Source organism: Anomaloglossus baeobatrachus, chromosome 1, assembly GCF_048569485.1.
Source record: "Anomaloglossus baeobatrachus isolate aAnoBae1 chromosome 1, aAnoBae1.hap1, whole genome shotgun sequence".
Classification (NCBI taxonomy): Eukaryota; Metazoa; Chordata; class Amphibia; order Anura; family Aromobatidae; genus Anomaloglossus; species Anomaloglossus baeobatrachus.
In genome coordinates this window covers 510,731,866-510,747,013 of record NC_134353.1, presented here as the reverse complement: position 1 = coordinate 510,747,013, position 15,148 = coordinate 510,731,866, and the positions used below count along the sequence as shown (strand labels likewise).

Sequence of the window (15,148 nt, the reverse complement as noted above, 5' to 3'; positions counted from 1 at the left end):
TGTCAGAGGTGGAGATAGAGCACAGCTATGCTGTCAGAGACTACACTGAATACTCACTGACCAGGAGTAGTGGAATGTCAGTATGATAATTCCACTGACAACTGAAGGGTAAACGCAGTCTAGAGGTCAATGGCCGGTCTACCAGACAGAACAACCAATCAATCAACCAGGGAAAGGTGCTGTTAGTTTGACAATACAACACCTATGCACTTCCAGACTGAACTTCAAAGTGCTAGAGCAGCACTTTGTGGCTTGTCTTATTATATGTATTATCTTATCTTACCATATGTAGCTAATGGGCTACCCAGTTGTATTAATGGTTTGGATAGGAGGTTTCTGATAAGTTTCCTTTAAATAGTCATGTGGCCTAGGCTGTAGTCACGCCCACATTTGTTTTATTGACGTAGCAAGAATGGCTTCAGATCATAAAAATATGAGGGGGCTAATGATAAGTTTTACCCAGAAAGAAATGAGATACGATGATGAAACTTTACATTTATTCCACAAACTCTCCACTGATGTCAAAACACTTCTTACATCCCTATTCCAAGTTCTGTAAGCCTAGCAAAAAGAAGGATTTAGGTTGTGCTTCAAACCAGGCATCCGTAGCAGCCAAGGCATCAGAAATGGTGTGAAATTTGGTACCCTTGAGGTGTTTCTTCAGGTTTGGAAACAGGTGATAGTCGGAGGGAGCTAGGTCTGGTTGATAAAGTGGGTGGTCAACCAGCTAGAAGCCCAGCTCTGACAGTTTTATCATGGTTGCCTGTGTTGTGTGAGCGGAGGCGTTGTCTTGCAGGAATGAGATTTGTTTGGACAGTTTGCCACATCTTTTGGCCTTCAGAGCTGTCTTCAATTGGTCCAAAAGTTCAATGTAATACCTTGCATTCATGGTGGAACTCTTTTGAAGGTAGTCCACTAGCAACACGCCCTCCTTATCCCAGACCACAGACGCCATTACCTTAGTGGCTAAGTTTTGCACCCTGAACTTATTTGGATGAGGAGAACCACTGTGCTCCTTGTTTTCAGGGTCATACAAATAAATCCAGGTCTCATCCATAATGACCAGTTGATCCAGGAAGTTCTTATCAGTCCGGAAACTCTGACAAATGGACTGGGAAGTTTTCATGGTTCTCTGATCTGTTGTTAAACATTTGGGAACCAACTTTACAGATTGCTTCATCATGTCCAAATTTTCATGGATAATGACACAAACACGTTCACGGGAAATCCCCATGATGTCTGCTATATGTATGCTGAAATTGGTCGATTCTCCAGTATGAGGTTGTGTACAGCATCGACGATCTCTGGAACAACAACCACTCTCATTCATCCAGGACATTCCTCATTGGTGTTGAAGTGGCCCGTTTTAAATTTGGCAACCCAATTCTTAACTGTGGAATATGAAGGGCATTGATCCCCCAATGTCTGCAACATATCACCATGAATATCCTTCACGAACTTTTAGAAACAAGCATTTAATAACTCCTCTGCTCTCAGTTGCTGTGAATATCGCTTTAGACTCCGCCATTTTGCTTTCCCGTGTGCGAAGATCACTGTTGCCATAAGCCAAAACACAACATTTTGAAAACATATATTAGATACATAAGGCTTTCATGTGATGTAACATTAGTTACCATAGAAGCAAAAAAAGATCACAAAGCCAAAAACTTATCAGCAGCCCCTTGTATCTTTTGAATGTCTGATTCAGAGGCATAAGCAGTGCAGTCAGTTGTACTTGGCTAAGCTCATCCGCATACTGCACATGCGCCTGCAGACAGTGCTTTGGCTTTCTGCACTTTCACAGTGCGCAAGGGCTCTCCTGATGGTATTGTGACCTCCCTTTGGATGCCAGTCATGCCACAATTGGCATGATTATTACAGCCTGGACAGCATAATGGTTTAATCGAACAGCCACTCAGATATGAAGTTATGTTGATTATAATAAAACACCTGCAATATGAAAAGTCAGATTTTTTACATTGTGAGATTTCAGAACGTTTGGTGATTGAGGTTTAGTGTGGCAAATCTACATTTCAGATCCCATTTAAAAGGGAACTGTCAGCAGATTTTTGCTATGTAATCTGAAAATAGCATGATGTAGGGATTAAAACAGAGATTCCAGCAATGTGTTTACTTGAAATGATTGTGTTAGCACCAGGCGCTTATGATTGCTCTGTCTACATCAGCTACAGCAGTGTGAGCCCAAGTCTGACCACACCACCTTCTGTGATAAGCAGCTCACTGTCTATAGACATTGTACACAGATAGCTGAGCCTGCTCACACCAGGCCTCAGCTCTCCTGCATTGTTAAATCTAAATTCTGTGATTGTGTCAGAACCACTGCATCCAGTAAATTAAGTGATACATCATTGGATTCTGGGTGTCTTTGCCTAGATCATGCTGACCTAAAATAAGGTAGCACAAACCTGCTGACGGATTCACTTTAACCCCTTCATGACCTATGACGTACCCAGTACATCATGGTCATATAGGAGTTCCCGACATTTGACGTACAGGGTATGTCATGGCGATCGCGGGAGTAAATGAGTTCTGAAAACGCGATCACAGATGGGGACTTGGCTTTTCTGACAGCCAAACCCCGGCTGTCACAGCTAAGAAAGTCCCCATTCAGTCCCTGGCTGTTTAACCCCTAAGTGTTGAGCTCAATATCGAACGCAGCATTTAAGGGGCTAGGAGAGGGATCGCGCTCCCTCTCACCACTGACTGGTGCCCCTATGATGTGATCGCAAGAGCCCAGTTATTGCCATGGTGACCTGACCTTGTCTTGACCATTTCCGGATCACCCATCTACGGAAAACCTCTGATATCATGCCAGGAGCAAGATCCCAGAGGTTTTAAATGCTGCACTGACAGATCTAATGTACGGTATTGCAATACAATACATTAGATCAGCAATCAGGGCAATAAAAGGTAAAGTCCCATATAGCGATTAAGTTAAAAAAAGTAAAAATATTTTGTTAAATAATGAAAAAAATATTTTTCCACTAAATATTTATATTTATGGAGGAAAAAAATAAACAAAAAAGTACACATATTTGGTATCACCGTGTCCATACCAACCCGATCTATAATAAAACTGTAAAACTAGTGAACACGGTAAAAAAATTAAATTATAAAAATAAAGCAAAAACTGTGTCTTTTCATCATACAGCTGACAAAAAAGGTGGAATAGAACACGATCAAAAAGTCATATGTAAAGTAAATAAATATGGTCTCACTGAAAAAGTCATGTCATGCAAAAAAAAAAATATAACAAAGTCACCATAAAGCTCTGTTGGTGGAAAAATAAAAATGTTATGTCAGAAAACAGCAATGCAAAACTTTTTTTTTTCTATAAAATTGTTTTTATGGTGTATAAGTGGCAAAACATAAAAAATATTAATGTGGTATCGCTGTAATCATACTGACAAGAAGAATAAAGTTGTTTTATCACTTTTACAACACTATGAACAGAGTAGAAAACAAAACAAAGAAAAAAACAACAATTCTGCCTCACAAAAAGCGGAATGGAAAGCGATCAAAAAATATTATGTGGTCCAAAGATAGTACTAATAAAACCTCCAACTCATCCCGCAAAAAAACAATTCCTCACATTACTGTCTGCAGAAAAATAACAAATTTAGTGAAGCAAAAAACATTTTGTAAAAAAAACCAGCATTTTTTAGTATTCAGTAACCAAACCTAAAAAACAATATACATCTGAAATTGCTGTAATTTTACTGATCGGAGGAATAAAGCCACCTAAGCACTTATACAGCATAAAAATACTAATAAAGCCAATTCTTCAACTGGTATTGATTTCTTCATTCTGCATCCCAAAGATCGCAGTACGGAGTGGCTCACATTTATTCTGCGCTCTATGCTGAGCGCTTACACCTGGGATTACGTATAAGTCTCTCAAAAACGTGATTCAGACAAATATTTCAAACAGAAATTCACTGTAATGAGGCAGAGGAAGTCACTTTGAACGCCCATCTGGCCTGTGGTCCGGCGGTGTCCATCTCTTCAATTGTCTTTTTAGGCGTTCACAAAAGTGTAGTCAGCAACACGTTTGTTTAGCGGTGTTCGTCTTTTCAAAGGTGCACAGAGACTAAATGCAGTAGGGAGTAACTCTGCTGCCTCGTTACAGTGAATGAATCCATTGAAGGTTTTACATGAATCACATATTTCAGAGATGTAGATGGAACCTCGATGAAAGTGCTCAGCATAGAGCACAGGATAAGAGTGAACTGATTCAAAATGTTCTGTCCCAAAATCCCAACCAAATAGTATTCAACTCAACTCAAATTATTACTCAAGTCCTTCATCAGTTAAAAAAACATAGGGGGCCTCCACGTTACTGTAGCACAAAGTCTCTGGAAAACCCTATTTTCCCCCATGGCTCAAAGTTATAAAATTCTGAGAAGCCTCTGGGGGGGTTCAACGTGCTCTCCAAACATTTACATAAATTTCTTGAGGGATCTAGTTTCCAAAATGGCGTCACTTGTGGGGGGTTGTTCCACTGTTTAGGCACATCAAGGGCTCTGCAAACACAACATAGGGTCCGTTAACGATTCCAGCCAATTTAGCTTTATATTGGGTATTATCGTACTCAGAAGAAATTACACAACAAATTGTATGCTGCATTTTTTCCTGTTACTCTTGTGAAAATGAAAGATATTAGGTTAAAGTGACAATTTTGTGGTAAAAATTTATTATTTCATTTTCATAGCTTAAGGTTATAAAATTCTGTGAAGCAGATGGGGGTGTAAAGTGCTCACCAAACATCTAGATAAATTCTTTGAGGGGTCTAGTTTCGAAAATGGAGTCACTTGTGGGGGGTTCCACTGCTTAGTCACATCAGGGGCTCTGAAAACGTGACATGGCATCCGCAATCGATTCCAAGCAATCCAAAATTCAAATAGTGCTCCTTCCCTTTCAAGCCCTGCTGAGTGCCTAAACAGTAGATTTCCATCACATATGGGGTATCGGCATACTCAGGAGACATTGCACAACAAATTGTATGGTGTAATTTCTTTTGTTACCCTTGTGAAAATGCAAAACTTGGGGATAAAGTAACATTTTTGTGGGAGAAATTTACATTTTTAGTTTTTCCTTCCACATTGCTTTAGTTCCTGTGAAGCATCTAAAGGATTAATAAACTTCTAGAATGTGGTTATGAGCAGTTTGAGGGGTGCAGTTTTTATAATGGTGTCACTTTTAGGTATCGTTCACATAGGCCTCTTAAAGTCAGCTCTAATTAGTGATAAACTTTTAATCCCTCTACCCTTCTAATATAAAAAAATAATGTTTAAAAAATTATGCTGAGGTAAAGTAGACATGTGGGAAATGTTATTTATTAACTATTTTGTGTGGTATATCTCTCCAGATAAAGGACATAAAAATTCTAAGCAAATCTTTATTTCACAAATAAATGCATAAAATATAGTCCTAAATTTACCACTAACATGAAGTACAATGTGCCATGAAATAAACAAATCTCACAATCGCTGGGATCATCTCAAGTCTTTCAGAGTTATAAAAGGGAACCTGTCAGGTCCCCTGTGCCCCCCAACCCAGCAGAAGTATTCATACCTGTATGCCAAAATTCCCTCCCTAACCGGCTCTGTATAATGTTATTCATTATTATGAATGTTTAAAAAACTAATTAGAAACCTCGCTATCCCTATGCTAATTAGGGCCTTGACTAGTCCATGGGGTGTTGTTTCCCCAGACTAGTCAGCCTTCTTCTCATGTTATCACACCCCTTTGAACGTGATAACGTGATTTCCATGAACCGCAGTCGCAGCTAATGGAAACGTCGCGTAGGCGCGCGGCTTATTTCGGCCACATCTGTGCGCCTCAGAAGTAGGGTGGACGCTTCCCATCATCATTAGTCGTACTGCGCATGACTGGAAGATCAGAAGACAGCTCATATACAGGTTTTCTGAATGTCTGGTCATATGCAATGGGCCTAATAAAGGCAGGAAGCGTATACCCAGGTTCAAAGGTGCAGTGACGCGGCTGAAATGAGCCACACGCATGCGCAAGATTTTCAGCAGCTGGCGCGTGGAATTCATGTTATCACGCACACAGGGAGCAGGATAACATGGAAAGAGGGACAACTAGTGTTTAGCGGACCTGGATTGTAAACGTCCGGATCCGCGCGGTTTCAGCACTATCCCCGGGCCGGACCCGGGCGCGGGATTCCGGGTGCACGTTAAATATATGAGCGTTTCATACTTACCGAGACTCTGTGTCATGGCGGCATACTGCTTCCGGGTCGCGCTTTCACTTCCTGTGCTGTGCACGCAATCACACAGCTTTCCGTGTTTTCCCCGCCCACCGGCCGTCATCTCAGCTGTGATTGGTTGCAGGCTGATGCGTTTTTTTTTCTATGCTGCAGTCACACTTGTGAGGAACTCCCGCGAGTCTGACATCGCAGAACAGCTGCACACTTCTGACATGAGCGTGCATGTGTTTCTAGGTACATGTACGCTCATGTTCAGACAGCAGCAGGCTGTGCCGGGTGATGTCAGACCTGCACGAGTCTGACAGTGCATCACCGCCACTGCTGCACACTTCTGACAGGAGTAAAAAAAAATAATTCTGCCAGCAGGTGGAAATTTGGTGCTGAAAGCTGGTGCAGACGATTTCAGCACCAAATGTGCACCTCCTGGCAAGAAACCGCGGCAAAAATCCCGGAAAAATAACCGCGGCAAAAAAATTGCGTCAAAACACCGCGTTTTTTTGCCAGGAGGTGTAGATTGGATGCAGGAATATGGTGTAAAAATCTCAGCATCAAATTTGCATCCCTTGGCCCCCAAAAATGAAAACAAAAAAAAAATCTGCCAGCAGGGGCGAAATTTGATACTTAAAGCTGGTGCAGACGATTTCAGCACCAAATGTGCACCTCCTGGCAAAAACCGCGGCAAAAAAATTCTGCCAAAACACCGTGAGGTCAGGTTACCTGCGATCACAGATGAAGGACCATGGGAACTTTCAGCAGTGACCGCAAATGACCTGAGTGACGTCACCGCTCAATGCGCAGCTCATTCATTCTCTGGAGCTCACAGAGAGCAGTCGGTCGTGCCGCTCTCTGTGATATTCAGATGTAGCAGAGCTGAAGCGGCGTGGGACGTCGTGTGGATTACGTTGGAGCTGCAGGGTGTTGGGGGGTTAATAAAGAGGTGAAGCAGGGTGTGTTTTGTATTTTATTCCAAATAAAGGATTGTTCTCTGTGTCTTGTTTATTTACTGTCACTTACAGGTTTGTGTGATGCAGGTATCTGATAGATGCCTGTGCCATCACACAAAGCTAGGGTTTAGTAGCAGCTGTGTGCCGCTATTAACCCCTGCTATTACCCCGACTGGCACCGCATCATGCCTGCGGGAAGAGCCAGTAGCGCACACCGGTATGGTCACATCTAACAGATGCAGCAGTACCGGGCAGCTGCGGGCTGAGGATATACCAGCCCCCAGCCTGGCGTTATCTTGGCTGGGGATGAAAATAGGGGGAACCACACGTCGTCTTTTTTACTTTCACCGGAATCACACATGCGAGGGGCTCACGCGAGTCTGCCTTGGCAGCACCCGGCAGCCTTGCACGTGTGACTCTGGGCACTGGATACACAGCACAGATACAGCGCGACAGCTGGGGCTGCAGCCGCGTGCTATAACTGTGCTGCCGAGTGTTTACCACCGTGAACTGACCGACAGTGCACTGCTTTTCCCACCCACCGGCCGTCCTGGCGCCTGTGATTGGTTGCAGTTAGCTGACACGCTGCCACTCAGGGTGGGGGCGTGTCTAGCTGCAACCAACACGAGCTGGTGGGCGGGGAAAACAATGAATATTGAATGGTCGGCTCCAGAAGGTAACAGCGTGACCCGGAAGGAGTGTGCCGCCATGACAGCGCCTCGTGAGTATGCCGCGCTCGCTCCTAGCCCCCTAGCCACTCCACAAACGTTTTTAACCTCCGGATTCGAGTTCCCATTGACTTTTATGAGCACCGGATTCCGCAGCGGATCGGACTCCTTTTTAAATCTGGCAGTGATCCGCCGGTACCGGATTATTTGCCGTACGATCAGCTCTAGGGACAACTAATCTGGGGAAACCATGCTCCTGCGACTAGTCAAGGCTCAAATTAGCGTAGGGAATGCAAGGTTTATAGGTCTTTCTTTAAACATTCATATTAGTGAATAGCATTATACAGGGCTGGTTAGGGACAGAATTTGGGCATACAGATATGAATACTGCTGCTGGGCTGGAGGGCATGGGGGGACCTGACAGGTTCCCTTTAACTCTTAAACGGACACTGCTCAGAACTGAAAAATGGCCTGGTCATGAAACTGCAAACAGGGTCGGGGGTGAAGGGGCTAAAGTACAAATCACTTACTTTTCCTGTGAGATGCAGCAGATTACACAAAGCCCTTTGCCAGTCACAGATCCACTGTGGAGCACTTATATCACAATAGCAGTAATAAAGAAGAACTTCTCCTGGCTCACTGTAAAACATAACAAAAAATAAGAAGCATTATAGGACACCATCTTGAAATAAGTAATATATGAGTCTCCAGCTCGAGAAGAACATCCAGCATATCCAATTCAGCAGTGAATATTTTGTAACAATTACAGGAGTTATATTCTTTTTCTTTTTAGGTAATGGCTTTCTATGGATTGGACTATTTATGGAGTGTTGCGTACAATAGGTTTCAGTTTTTAATTGGTTGTCTTAAGTATTATTGGAAAAATGACTCTATCCAATGACACGCACATCTTATTTTCTGTCATTTTATGAAATTTTTTAATGGCCAACTACATCAAACACATATGCTCCCTTTTTTTCAGAGAAAACATATGTGCACAATATTACTTATGGTGATTTTCACATGTCCGTGTGAACCATGCGGAGACATGTCAGTTTTTTTCCGGCAATAAGGATGACAATTTCCAATTCATGTCTATGGGTCCGTGAAAAACATGAACAGCCCATGGTTGGCATCAGTGTACCATCCGTGTGCTGCGCGTGTTTAACACTGCAAAGTGTAGGAGAAGCTTTGTAATTTCTTTCTTTTTTTATTCATACCAGAAAAAAAATGGATGACATATTGATGGCAAACACTGATGACATACTGATAGAAAATGCCGATGACAAGATGTACGTGTTTTATACGCACATGTGAAGAGGACCTTATATTGAGCAATAAGATGGGAAACTTCTAACACCCCCTTATTTCTCAGAGATATAGGGAAATAGACAGATCTATCAGCTATCCCTCTGCTTAAGGCCGGTTTCACAAGTCAGTGAAAAACACAGACGTTTTTCACTGACGTGTTAAAAATGCATATGTCCCTCTGTGTGCTGTGATGCCTGTGATGCACGGCACACGTGGGTTGTCCACGTGCAATCCGTGAGACGTTATCAGTTATTGCACATGGAGATAAAACTTACCTGTCCCCACTCTTGCTGTCCGTGGTGCTGAAGAGTCCCGCGATGCAGCATCCGGCCGCTGTGTCTCTCACCTCTGCAGCTACTTTCGGGTCGGCTGTGCCTGCATAAATGAATATGCATGACAGTAATTGGCCGAGCAGGAAGCTGCGGAGAGCAGAGGCTGGACACAGCATCGCTGGAGAAGGGGAGTATAAAAAACTTTTTATTTTCAATGCCCGTGTTTTGCTGGTACGTGTTTCACAGATCATACCATAGTGTGGTCTGTGGGGCATCATTGATGACAGAAATAAATGGACATGTCTCCGTGCGGCAATCACGGACACGCGTATACGCCGCACGGAGACACGATTAGTGAAAAATCATTGATGTGTGAGCAGACCCAAATGATTATAATGGGTCTGCGTATGTCAGTGATTCTGGTACGTATAAAAACTAGCACATACGTACCAGAATCACTGACGTGTAATAGGCCTAAAAGGGTTTTTCCTTTTTAGCAATTTGCACACCGTCAACATGCCTGTGTTAAATATAATAGAAACAGCCAGTACTCACCCTCCCTAGGTCCACCATCTCCACCACTACTTGGGTCAGTGTTTACAGGCTCTGTGCTGCAGAAATCAAATGGCTTTGTGGCTTCTGCTGCCTAGATATAGAGAGCGTTGATTGCCTGCAGGGGTGATGTCAGCTGTAGTAAAGGGCTGCACCCTATGAACAATCACCAAAGCAGCAGAATTGCAGGTGGGGAAGGTGAGCACCAGCTCAGTTTGTTATTTTCTATTTCTGCTAGTCTATGGAAAACCCCTTTAAGGCCTCCGTCATACGTCCGTGCTTCCGGTATATGTGACGTCTGTTTTCACACATACCGGAGACACTGACACATGTAGACACATTATATCAACGGGTCTGCAAACACATGCGTGTTTTCAGATGGACCGTGTGGAGCAAGCGTGTGTCAGTGTGCTCCACACGTAGACATGTCAGTTTTTCTTCGGGAGCACGGATGTCACACAGCCCGCACACTGATATGATCCGTGTGACATCAGTGTGCCACGTATCAGAGAAAACACGTCTTTGAAATAAAATTATTTTCTACACTCATCTGTCTCCAGCCCTGCTGTCTTCAGTGCTGCTGTCACTTGCTTCTGGGCTGGCTCATTATGCTCATGCATATTCACTGCACCGTGAACCCAAAGGAGCAGTGCCAAAGACAACAGGGCCAGGGACAGGTGAGTATAGAAGTACATGCAGTTTGTGTGCTATGCGGATGTCCCACATATAGCACACTGACAACACACGCTGAACACACACACAGACATGCACACATACATACGCACCTACGCCACGGTCGGTGCAAAGAGCGTGTTTCGTGCAAAATGTGTGTGTTTTGCACTGACGTGTGAAAGAGGCCTAATACAAATAAAGTGATATACACTTGAGAACCTGTTGAGGTGTCTCCTTTAAACATTTCCTTAGCTTTGTTTTACCTCGTTAGATCTTCCGTCCTGTAACATTTCATATCTGGTAGCCAGTCAGAAACCTTATGATTGCTCCAGGACAATTCAGTTGAGGCATCAGTGTTATTATCTGAGTAGTCAGTGCAAGGTAAACTGTTAGCAGAGGCTGTTGTAATCTCTTCTAGAATGTTGCCCGCTTCTTGTAAAACATCAGTTGCATGTTGTGCAGCTACATGCTTGTGAACAGTTCTCAGGTCTCCAAACTCTTGTCCACAGCACTTCCAAGTCATAAAACCATCGTGACCAGTCTGAGGTGAAGCATTTATTGATTGTAGGTCTTTAACAAAAAGAGCAAATGCCTGTAGATGATATGCAGGTTTAATCATTTGTTAGATATACTTTGAAAAACTTGAATGTATTACATGTATATTTCCTTCTCAATAAGAGATAGTCCATCACTTGATCACAACTGGTGGAACCCAATGATAATGCACAGCAGGGCTTCTGGCCCCATGAAAGGGAACCTGTCAAGTGCAATATGCACCCAGAACCACGAGCAGTTCTGGGTGCATATTGCTAATCCCTGCCTAACCGTCCCTGTATACACTAGCATAGATAAAGAGATCTTTTGAAAAAGTGTTTCTAAAGATCATTTACATTATATGCTAATGAGCCCAGGGACTAGTCGCAAGGGCGTTACTTTCCTTGGCTAGTGGGCCCATATAGCATGTTAGCATGCCCCTGTGGGTGTGTACTAACATGCTAATGAATGCACAGCGACGCCACACATACCTCAGTCTTGATTGCGGCTGATGGATGCGCAGTGCACATGATCCGGTCATGAGCACTATACCTCACTGAAGGTGGGAAGCTTACACCCGGCATCAATTTAGTGCACATGATGGGAAGTCCAGGGGACTCTAGATCATGTGCAGTGCACATCCATCCTCCGTCGGCCGCCAGGAAAGGTGAGGCAAGTGCGGCAAAGTTGAGTCTTCATAAGCTTGTTAGTATGCCCACACGGGCATGCTAACATGCTATGTGGGCATGCTAGCCAAGGGAACAAACACCCTAGCGACTAGTCGTGGGCCTCATTAGCATATAAGAAACGATTATTAGACATACTTTTTCTAAAGATCCCTTTATCTATACTAGTGTATACAGGGATGTTCAGGCAGGGATTAGCAATAAGCATCCAGAACTGCTCGTGGCCATGGTGCCTATTGCACCTGACAGGTTCCCTTTAACTTGAATGAAGCCCAGCTGCAGCAGAATGTTAGGAAAGTCCAAATGCGGAGGACGACGCAGAACAGTGGACTTCTACAATCTCTGGATTAGTAGGGCTTCAGATGTGAAAACTCCAGCAATCCCTAATTGATGACATATCGTAGCAACATCAGATTTCAAACTATCATCAGATTGCAAATATTGTATTATAGTCTGTTTTTGTGAAGTCCCATCTGTACTTCTAAGGTGTACTAACATGGCCTTCAGAAGGCCAACTGCCATAGCAACCCGTGCTGTATGGAATAGAGTCCACTCCTGCGCCCACCCCACGCAATCGCCTTACATGTGCATCAGACATCACCAAAGAGCTAGAGACAAGATGGTACATAAATTTAGCTCAAATTTTACAAAACTGGTGTATTTTAAGACTGTCTAGTCTGAAGTTGACAGCTTTAGTAAATCAGCTCCAGAGTCTTGTCAATAATAAAGAGAACACTTTACATTAGGCAGTTTCCCAAAGATATATTTCCTATTTAGAGATCTCTTCCCACCTATAACATTTCTCAGCTTCAAGAATCCAAGGGATCATGACAGCAGTAAGAAGGATTGTATGGAGCAGTGGCCAAGAACAGAGGTCGGCCACTGCAGATACTAGAGTAGAGGTACGGAGGACCCCATTTGATAGGTAGATGATGAGGATCCCAGCAATCAAACTGATCCAAGAATTATCACCTATTGTGAGGGAACATCAGGAGGTGCCCCACTAAAGTATAACATAATGCAGCAGAATGGAGAGTAAACACACAAATGTTTGATGCAGTATTGGAAAAATCCCAAAGTCAATGGGGACTACATATAACAGAAGGGCTACCATTCAGTCTCATGTATGCACAATACAATCACGTACCTTCTTTTTTGCATACACATACTTCTTTCTTGCCTTCACATGTAGTCCTGCTTTTAAGGTGCTCTCAGCTGTGGGTGCAATAGATCCATTCAAGTCTACATCAGGGAAGCCCAGGTCACAGTAGTGCAGCTGATGACAGGAGAGGTCTGCTCCATTGCAGCAGGAAGACAGGGACATGTTCTCATACAAGATTTGGGGAATACAAAAGGCTCTTCTTAAGGCACAGACCCCTCAGAGATCAGAATTGTTACATTAAAAACAGAACCTACAAATAGAAAAGATGTGGTTAGGTGTGGATGGGTCCCACTATGCCAGGCTACAAGTTTGGAGCAGTTTCCTCTGTGCTGGTAAAGTTAGCAGCGATGGCCCGGGCACTACAGACACAAGGCTGGCTGTCAGAGAGTGTGTGCCAGCCGCATGCCTACTCTGCCTGCACAAAACTGTGAATGAAGCAGCTGCTGATGAAAGCATGACTCTGCCCTCCCCCCAGGAAGTCCAGCACTTAGGGATCGGCTGCAATGTACATTATCTACACTTCACATTGTCTCTACTGATCTGAATACACACATCGCATACAGGTCTGTCCTGATCCCGGCAACCTGAATGAGAAAAAAGACTGGATTATTTAACCCTTTGAAGACCAGGCCTCTTTGTTTCATATAGCTCACACCATTCTGGCAATAATGACATTATTAAAGGGGTTTGTCAGCTCTCCGAATAAAATTATACAGTCACCCTATGTGACTGCAGAGTGCTAGTAACATGACCGTCCACTCACATTGGGAAATCATGACAGCGTGTGTCGCGGGCGGAGGAGGGGACGCCGCGCTCTCCCACTGCTCGGGTCCGGCTGCCGCGGCCTGCTGCTGCTGCTCGGTGGCTCGAGCGATGGGCCGGATCCCGGGGACTCGAGCGGCGCTCCTCGCCCGTGAGTGAAAGGGGATTGGTTTTTGGGATAGTTTATTGTCCGTGACGCCACCCACGGTTGTGATTATGTGGACACCACCGCTGCTCTGTATGGGGATCCCAGAAGCGATGACAAGGAGCAGCAAAGTTGTTGGTTCTCCCCTCCGTGGGTAGGGGGTGGTTGTCCCAGGGCCCAGTGATGAGGTGGGTGATGAGGGATGGCGGGGCCGGTGCAGGGCTTGGTGGGGTGCAGGGACGCGGGGGCAGCGCTGTGCCTCACGGCACTGTGGTACTCACTCAGCCTGAAACGGTGACACAGTTCTCGGTAAAACACACGGCTGGAAAGACGGTTCCCACGGACGGCTGCACTTGCTTTTCCCCAGTAGTTGATGGTGACGGTGCCTTTTCCTGCACCTGAGATGATGATGGTAGCGATGGGTTCCCACCGGTAACCCGCTCCCCGACTTGGTTATGGGCCGGAGGAGCCCTACTTTGCCCGCAGGCGCTGGCCTGAGAAACTGGTGACCTGGCGGTGGCGGTGTCTCTCTCTAACGGTCGGACTGTTGCCTTCAATCGGGACTTGGTTGTTGGGAGACCCAGAGGTCCCCTTCACTGACGGATTTGGCAAATTCACGGCGACTCCTAACCTTGCCGGGATCCGAAAGGCCCCTGCCAATGGTGCTGACTGCTCTTCGTATACCGCTCCGGTACCGCCGGGCCACCACCCATCCACGGTCCTTTCGGCAACCTCCAAGCAGCCTCTCCTGCAGACAGTCACCGCCGTCTGCTGACCTTGCTGTTCTCAGTCCGGGGCACACACCCAGACCAACTTCAGGCTGTCTTAACTGTCACCTTTTCTGTCACTAATCTCACTTAGTCTTCCACTTTAACTCCTCTCTCCAGCTCCTCTACCACTTCCCTTCCTTCTACTTCCTCCTCCCTAGCTTGACTGCCTGGTTTTTCCGCCTCCAGGGCTGTGATCTCCTCGGTGGGAGGAGCCAACCGCCTGGCCCACCCCCTGGTGTGGACATCAGCCCCTGGAGGAAAGCAACAAGGATTTTTGTGTAGCTTTGGTGTTCCTATCTGGGGTGTAAGGTGTGGTGGTGTTATGACCTGTGACCCCTGGCTTGCCCAGGGCGTCACATTCCCCCTTAGCAAAATGCAGACCGTCCGCGGGCTGCCCGTCCAACACCGGTTTTATTT

At 44.9% G+C, this 15,148-nt stretch overlaps 1 protein-coding gene across 2 annotated transcripts in view; it reads right to left on the bottom strand.

The window, feature by feature from the left end:
• TSTD2 (thiosulfate sulfurtransferase like domain containing 2) overlaps positions 1 to 14,861 on the bottom strand; it is a 36,470-nt gene extending 21,609 nt beyond the window's left edge. The window contains exons 1-4 of one of the 2 annotated variants that reach the window (XM_075338853.1): positions 14,243 to 14,861; positions 13,040 to 13,304; positions 10,936 to 11,264; positions 8,396 to 8,504 (exon numbers count right to left, since the gene is read on the bottom strand). In XM_075338853.1, the coding sequence (XP_075194968.1) occupies positions 8,396 to 8,504; positions 10,936 to 11,264; positions 13,040 to 13,216 (615 nt within the window). In that variant the 5' untranslated portion in view covers positions 13,217 to 13,304; positions 14,243 to 14,861. Of the gene's footprint in view, positions 1 to 8,395; positions 8,505 to 10,935; positions 11,265 to 13,039; positions 13,491 to 14,242 lie in introns of those variants that run through there. The other variant, XM_075338848.1, reaches the window with a different exon arrangement.
• Between the last annotated feature and the right edge of the window lie 287 nt (positions 14,862 to 15,148).